The following is an 8276-nucleotide window of genomic DNA, read 5'->3' on the forward strand; positions in this document are numbered from 1 at the left end:
TAGATAGATAGATAGATAGATAGATAGATAGATAGATAGATAGATAGATAGATAGATAGATAGATAGATAGATAGATAGATAGATAGATAGATGGCGCTGTTAGTCCTTATTTCGGATTTATTTCCGATGCTTCATAGCCTTCATAGCCTTTTACCGTAACTATAAGGCCATGTGAGCTAAACAAGTTACAGATTCGTTATGATTCGTCACTTTCATTATACGACATCCTCTAGACGGAGCAGCTTGCTGCACGATGCCGAAACCAAACACTGAATCTATACTGACGAAATTCGAAAGGGGGATGTGAAGCATGTGCAAATAACGTCCCTCCTACTGCACTGCAGGGATTTCCCATTTTATGACTGCACGCATCCTGCCTCACGTAGGCTTGTTCTTAGTCTGACATGTGATCTGAAGAAAAGAAGAAAGAACAGAGCTAGCATATTTACGTGTGTGTGTGTTTTATTATTATTATTATTATTAGTAGTAGTAGTAGTAGTATCATTATGCGGGGTACTGTATTTTATTGCATATTGGTCGTACGGTCATAATCGATTAGTCCAGTTTAGAATACCGTCAGTTCTTCATGTATGACTACGTGACATGTCCAGGGCTCCCTACATATCGCTGCATACATCCATATGGGCTCTCTCACACACACTAACTGCCCTCCATAGGAGGGCCAGTCTGCAGTCAGATCAATGCACAATCGAGGCCTGCTACCAAAGCGTTTGGCCCTCCACCCTACCCTCCCACACGTAGAGTGTCACCAGGCTAGTTACTTTGTATGCTTAACTCGCACTTTTGCGATCTAAACCAGCTAGTGCGGGCCTATGAATTGTTCCTATGTGGCCTGTAACAGCTTTATTAAAGCAAATGTGCCCCCATTATATTACATCAGAGCCTCGTGTAACCGCTGAGCATCTTGGGACATCGGACCAAAATCTTCATCATTTCATCGCTGGCGTCCTGCCAGCCTCGCTCTTCCTGTCTGTGCATTTCTTTTGATATTCTTATGAATATCACCTTTCATCCTCTACGCAACCCTCGATCCTGCCCTGCGAACAGGCTCTGTGAATAAAGACGTTAACCACACCGACGATTCATTCTTCCGTTACTATGGCAGCGAGGAGAGACCGTGAGCATGTACGCGTTCAGAATGGAGTCCTGACAGAAGATGGCATGACGTCACGTCGCCAGGGCGACCAGGCTTCCCGAGTCACGTGTCTAATATAAAAGCGGAAGGCGCCTCGGTGAACTGCGCACACAACTCAAGAAGCATCATCCGTGAGGTAAGCCGCTACACCGCTTTGCTTTTCAGCGCAAGGACCCAACTAACGTCTGACTTTCAAATATTTTTAAGTATTCAGGTGGAAGAAATGAATTCCGCTCTACTTTCAGTGTTTCACTCCTCTTTCAGGATGTAGCTACGTGACTCGCGGAAGCTGGTGAGCTTATCATCGCCCTGCATCCACGATTCATTAAGTCGGGCACATAAAACGTCGAAGTGGTGCAGAATGAGAGGAAATAGGCCCCACGTGTGCTGCAGGGGTGGTTTATGGTTTATTAAGTGTGTCATTTTTGGCAGGGTTCACGCTTGTATTGTACAGGAAGAGAGGATGCGGCCGTGGCCTTGCAGTCTGGAGAGAGGCAGGCTGTTGTGTTATGTGTTCTGTCTGCGCCATTTTTTAACATAATGTGGCTTCAATTAAGAAATAAATCCCGAAAAACACTAAAACAATCCCAATTAGACTGCACTGTGAATTATCATGACGTAAGTATCGTGTATTAAGTTTGCTCCATTCATTCGTCTCAGCGGGTAACGTGACATTGGCAGCTCGGAGTGCTGCATCTGCGGAAGTGGATTAGTCTCCATGTTATGTAACCCAATAGAAAAATGAAGCCTATCGCAGAAGCATACTGATCAGTAGAGTTAGGAGGCAGATGTTTAAATGAATATGTCCCGCAGTGATGCACAGGGATGTAGGGACTTGAAGGTGGAGGATGAGTAGATGAAGGTGACGCTACGTGCTTGCTCCTGTCTTCACCATGAAGTCTGTCGACGTTGCGCCATTCTCAGCTGAGCTGTGCGCCTGCAATTACTGCAGCCTACATGAGGCAGAGGCCTCAGAGATGAGCGAATGGACAAAATGAATAAGCTATGGTTTATTTCATGGCAGAGAGGAGGAGGCTGCAACTCCCCCCTCTTGACGGCGCAGTGTCGCATGATTCTGCCGCAGTTTACTCCAGACTGGACTGACCTGTTGATGCAGTTCTCTGCTTAGGAGGCCCGTGTTCTCCTTTAATGGCACAGAAGCATACAGGATACAGTTATTGTTCAATTCGTTACTAATAGAAAAGGTCAGATGAGTTCAGTACAGGAGAATTATAATGAGATCACAAGCGTGAATTCATTATTTTAAACTCCACAGAGAATCGTGATGTTTGTCAGTATTTGTGTAGTAATAAATACCACGATGTTGGGTTATTAGTTAAGGTGAACAGTGTTTTTGCTGCTGATTGATTTCATATGCAGGTGTGGTGGGCTACATGCAGATGGAGCCATGGTTGACTGCTGAAGGTCATCCCTCCAGCTAGTGAAGGTCACAGCAGGCCCAGAGCTCCAGTGCTGATACCGATCCGCCAGTAATGCTTCATCTTAGACTCCTTTGTCAGCCTGAAATCATTTATTGAGATTTCAACCATGAAGGGGCACTCACACATTAGCTCATACTGCTCTACGCTGAAGGTCACAGTATCTTAGGATCCTTAGCAGTCATGCTAAGCACTGTAGTCACACCCTGTGCTGTCAAGAGGCCTTCAGGTGATGTGCATGACCGATGATGACCTGTTCCTTTAGATTTATTTCTTCTACAGAGTAAAGAAATATAGAATTTAAAATTAATGCCGGGGAGTTTAGCTATTCTCTGCCTGTAACACACGGGACATGCTATCCTGAGGTGGAGTTCAACCATGTAATTACTAAGATGTAGAAAAGCAGGGGCTCTCTTTGATGTTGGGTGTAAATGTGGGCTTGATTTTCGTGTGCTGTCTGCAGGAAGAACGCTATCAGGCCACGTTAGTCATGCCGGAAAATATTCCCTACCTTGAACCACTCATTTTAGACCCAGGTACTTGTGGGTAAAACCCTACCCACATTAAATTACCACATCCTGTAGATGGTGGGTTGTCCCCTCTACTAAAAGTTAGTTTTGCGATGACACAGATTTACAAGTAGCCTTGAGTCATTCTTGAAGCACTTATGAGTCGCTGTTTCTAGATTAATTCAGGTTTTCCATCAAAGGAGTTTAGTGGATTACAGGCTGAGGTTGGTGTGAGTGTCCCACTTGACTGTGCTCTGCAGACGTCTTATCACCCTGCAATCTTTTTTAGGTTGTCTGAGCGAGAAGGAACTCCAGAGTGATTCAGCGCTCTGTGCGTAACTGCCCCCAATTTGAGGAAATAAACTCTTGAAAAATGTAGGAAGTAGAGCATGTGGATGTAAGATTGCCTCACTTATTCAGCGCAGCACTTCTTATGGATATTACAGTTATAATATATGTTATAGTATGTGGATTTTTGCATAACCAATATCTTTTTAAGACAAGCAGAGAACACCGCATCATTTTACCAACGTGCTGTGGCTTAGCTTATGATATAAAAGGAGGCAAAAGACAGGGACTAACACTTAAAAACCAGTCACAAATTAGTGCTGTGAGGACTGTGTGCGTCTGTGATCAGCATAACTGGGATCAGGGAGTCACGTGTCCTTCTGCTGAGTCCTCTGCAGTTTGATACAGCACAGGCTTTACTAATTCATGATGGCCGGTGTGTGCACAAACTCTATACAAGTTTTAGTGGATTACCAAACCATTATAGCCCTCATTGTATTCATCTTATCAAAGCTGGTGTATCTGGTCATAGGAATACACAATTGACTGCCACTAATTAAATGCCTAATAGAAAAGTGGGCCTTCTAATCGGCCTGTCCCTGTCCACAGAAGGCCGGTATATTAATTACAACACCAAAATACAACAGTAAAATAGTAAAATAGGGGAAAAGCCCTTATTGGAATGGAAATTGCAGTGATAGTATGCCTTTTCCCATATAACTTTAACTCTATAGTGCCCAGCAGTGCATAGTGAAAGTGATACGAATATTTTTATGGCGTTCTCTCAGAATAATAACATAATAGTATAGCTCACTGCGACTTGTTTGATTTTTGCAAATCATCCAGAAGCGGCAAGAACAGAAGACATTACCTAATTGGATAGTGCGCCCGGCCTCTGGCCAATCAACCTACTGCAGTGGAAAACCACTGGAGAGAGAGCGAGGGTGTGTCAGGGGGGTAGATAGCTGTGGGGGAGGGGTTGCAAAATAAGGGCAAATGAAGGAGGAAAGCCAGAGGAGTTAGTGGGCAGGAAAAGCCTTGTCAGAGTCAGTGAGTTCACTCACTCACTGACAAATCTTTCAGATGGAAGCGCTTCCAATGAATGCACCAAAGCAAACCAAAGAGCGAGAAAATTAGCTTCAGTCTGCCTCCCATGCAGTCACTAGAGTGAGCTGTGTCTCTCCTTCAGCTCCGTCTCTTGTGTGTGAACAGTGTTACGTAGCAGAACATCTGTGCTACCTCAAACTTATGTCCATATAAGGGTTTGTAGCAAGTCCCTGCAGATCGTATGTTGTTCAAAGGAGACATATTTTGAAGAAACACAATCAGTGTTTGTTTTGTCAATCGTAGGCGCTCGACGCTGTAAAAGATGTGCACAGAAGGAAAGAAATGCTGTGTCATTATGCTCCACTCCCCTCTACTCCTTTCACTTACGCGTCCGCTCTCAATTTTGAGAATTTATTTTTTTCCACCTGCTGCAGACGATCGTCTTTGTCCTTTTTCTGGTCGAATAGTTATGAGTCATCTCTCTCCCTCAACAGTCCCTCCAGTGCACGTACAGCAAACACTGGAGGGGCCCCTGTTCTGCACCCCCTCTGCATAAACCTGGGTGAGGAATATAGGCCAAAGCCTTGGGGGATGGGGGAGTCTGTGTCGGTGGTGGTGGGGTTACGCAGACAAAAGAGCGGCGACAAATAGAGGGATGGAGGGAGGGTGGTGAATTTTAATGATTAGTTTGGGTGGTGGGAATGAGCAGAGGGCAAATGTGTGGAACTCATGGAGCCAGCAAAAGTAAGGGAGGGATAACAGCTCGAAGTGCAGGTCAGAAGGGAAGGACAACAAGCACGCACCATATGTCCAGCTATTCAGTATGATCGAAGCTTTAATACCATTCGTTTTTTTATTCCTTTCACCTGTTCAGAACGATTTTCACCACCAATTTCTTGGAGCAGCCTTGTTCACCTACATTTAGATCAGATCTCAATTTTTTCCCAGTCTTGCATTGACTCCTCAGGTCAGTCTGTCTTTCTGTAAATGCCAAACACACAGTTTGGTGCGTCTGCGTGCAATGCATGGTCAGAAAAGTATAGAAGGCTTATGTTCCTTCTTTGAACAATTGAATGAGTCTCAGCAGATTGGAAGCTGCAGTTACCAGCATATCACCTCTCCGCCCTGCACAGTGCTGTCTTTGTGAGATGTGGCGCGTCTGTGCGAGCACTCTTGGGGGGTGGGCAATAACAGACCAGTGCTGTTTGGGCTGACGGTAAATTCAAATGCAATGTCCTCGGTAGATATGCGCAATAAAAACCTGGTGCAATTTAGGCAACCTTTAGTGAAACTATGGTGTTGTAATTGTTGCACAAAAACCTTACAAAGTGTAATGTAATATACCTCACCATTAGCATGATGCAAAGAGTTTTACTGGTTATCATAGTGCTCCTCAAATGGACTACTAAATAGTGATGCATGCAGCCTGATACCAGCGACCTTCATCGTGTCATGACAGAAGTGCCTGCCATGACATGAGTCTGTCTTTAGTATGTGCTCCATCATGCCGTCCTGCAAAGATCTGTCTCCTTGTGAGCGCCCTGCTATTCCATTTTCCATCTTTAGTTCAGTATAAAAGCCTCTTAAAAAGTAAGAGAGCGGCTGTTTTGTTATGGTTACCCGAGGCAGCTGCTCTGTGTTGGAAAAACTTAGAGCAAGAAGAGCGAAAATCGAGGAGGGATATGAACTGTGAAACAGGCAACAAGGGCAGAGAGAGGTGGACCCTGCAGTGTTTTGTGAATGCACAAAAGGTGAAACCTGAGAACTGCGCGGTCACACTGGACCTTCTCCCTCTCTCTTGTCCCCTCTCCATCTTTTTTTTGTCTTGGTGACCTTGTGTGTGGATGCAAGCAGCAGAACACAAAATGGCCGCTCTTGCCTTCAGAGGACGGTGCTGCAAACATGGAGACAAGAAGTCTAATAACTGAAAGCACTGAGGCCATCACAGGTCGCATCACATCACTGCTGGCAGGCTGTTCGATAAATTGATTCTGACTGGAAACAAATGGTGCCGCTCCTCTCTGCTTTAATGACTACAGCAGATACATCCAGGTGAAAATAATCCAGAGTCTCATGTACAGTTATTTTTGCGTGAAAGAAAGAGAGCGATTATTCATCATAATCTGGCACTCCCTTTATTCTATTTAAAGTGCTCCCACAATGCATTTCACCAGATCCACGACCTGCCCTACTTGCTTGTCAGAGAGACACGCACACATTTGTGTAGACACACACACGCTCTCTGTCTCTCTCACACACACACCCGCACACCCGCGCGCGCGCGCACACACACACACACACACACAACAGATTAGGAGATTACAGTTGTCTAAAATGACGAACAGCCAGTTCCAAGGACAATCCGCATTGCCCTTACTTACTCTACCTGCCCTGCCACTCGCACATATACACACACTTACATGCACATGCTGTCTCACACACACAGCACCAGCATCACCAGCACTGCTTTGATTGTGAACGTGTTATTGGTTGGTGACAAGCTACAGATGGAAACCTCCCATAACCCCCCAACATGAGGTTGCATGAGTTGGGAGACTAATATAGAGAGAGCAAGGACGGCGAAGGAGCTGAAGTGGCGGAGAGGGGAAGCAGAGCTGGTAGAAAAGACAAGAAGGGTGGGACTAGGAGGAGGAGGAGGTGTAGTGAGGAGGAACCAGAGTGTTCCAGTATGAAAGGGAGAGGAAGGTAGAGGGAAAAAGGTCCTGCTTCCTCTCTATCAAGTCCCTGCTTGCTCCACATACCTACCTCCTTCCCTTTATATCCCATTGTTGTCGAAACATGTCGCTGCATGAGGTAACACCTCCCTACTCCTGCGGCAGTTGCCTGTACAACACATTTTTTTGGCAGCCTGTATTTTTCCCCTGTTGCCATTAAACACAGTCACACTCTTGCACACTTTCTGGCTTGTGCTATGCTTTCAGTCATCATACCTGGCTCAAAAATGTCATGCAAATTCATGCGCGTTCTTCACAGGTGTTAAGTGTTTTTGCCTTTAGTGCTAATGCGTCACAGAGGGCATCCAGGTATTGTGAGATGACAGTTTTTTACAGTGTTGCCTCAATGCTGAAATCACCGAAGGGGCTGATGTTGAAATTTGGGCATTTCAAATCTTTTTAAGATGTTGCATACGACAACATGTAACCTCACTTCACCCCACACGGCCTCCGACTGAGTGGAGAGGACAGAAACAAGTGTGAGGATCAGTGTAAAACGCGGAGGAGAGAAGGAGAGGAAGACAAAAAAAACATCTGTAAATTCAAAGTGAAATGGATGATAGAGGGTAGCTTGGCACAAATGGATTTGTGATTTATTGCACATGTGCTTCTTTTTGGTTTTGCCTGCTCATTTCCTGTGGTTGTATGAGTGTAAGGTCATGTATTAACTTGCCACAAATTTTTTTTCTTGACTTCCGGTATATTATATTAATTTTGACACTGCAAGCCAACAATATATCTGTCCTTCCTAAAGCTGCTTCATTTTCTTGGGGCTGCACCCTGCCTGACTCTGATGTTTTAAAAATTTTATATATCAGCTATTTTTGGCTGGGTTGACAACAGATGGCATTTTTATCTGCCTTATCTGGGGTTGATGGCTTGCTTGTTATTTTCTGTCATTTGATGTTCAATATTGTTTAAATGAATTCATTTCAAATGTGATGATTTATTTAATTTTCTTTCTTTTTCTTCCAGGTTACTCCACACTCCCTAAGCAGCAGTCACCATGTCAGACCTCTGTGTTGGAATCAATGGGTCAGTTTGACACACACACACACACACACACACACACACACACACACACACACACACACACACACA

At 44.7% G+C, this 8276-nt stretch overlaps 1 protein-coding gene across 1 annotated transcript in view; it reads left to right on the forward strand.

Annotated features, from left to right (window-relative positions):
- The first annotated feature begins 1211 nt into the window (after positions 1-1211).
- gapdhs (glyceraldehyde-3-phosphate dehydrogenase, spermatogenic) overlaps positions 1212-8276 on the forward strand; it is an 11508-nt gene continuing 4443 nt past the window's right edge. The window contains exons 1-2 of the mRNA XM_005743273.1: positions 1212-1293; positions 8151-8210. Coding sequence (XP_005743330.1) covers positions 8182-8210 — 29 coding nt within the window. The 5' untranslated portion in view covers positions 1212-1293; positions 8151-8181. The remainder of the gene's footprint in view (positions 1294-8150; positions 8211-8276) is intronic.

Source organism: Pundamilia nyererei, unplaced genomic scaffold (assembly GCF_000239375.1).
Source record: "Pundamilia nyererei isolate P.nyererei 1_Seehausen unplaced genomic scaffold, PunNye1.0 scaffold00129, whole genome shotgun sequence".
In the NCBI taxonomy this organism is placed as follows: domain Eukaryota; kingdom Metazoa; phylum Chordata; class Actinopteri; order Cichliformes; family Cichlidae; genus Pundamilia; species Pundamilia nyererei.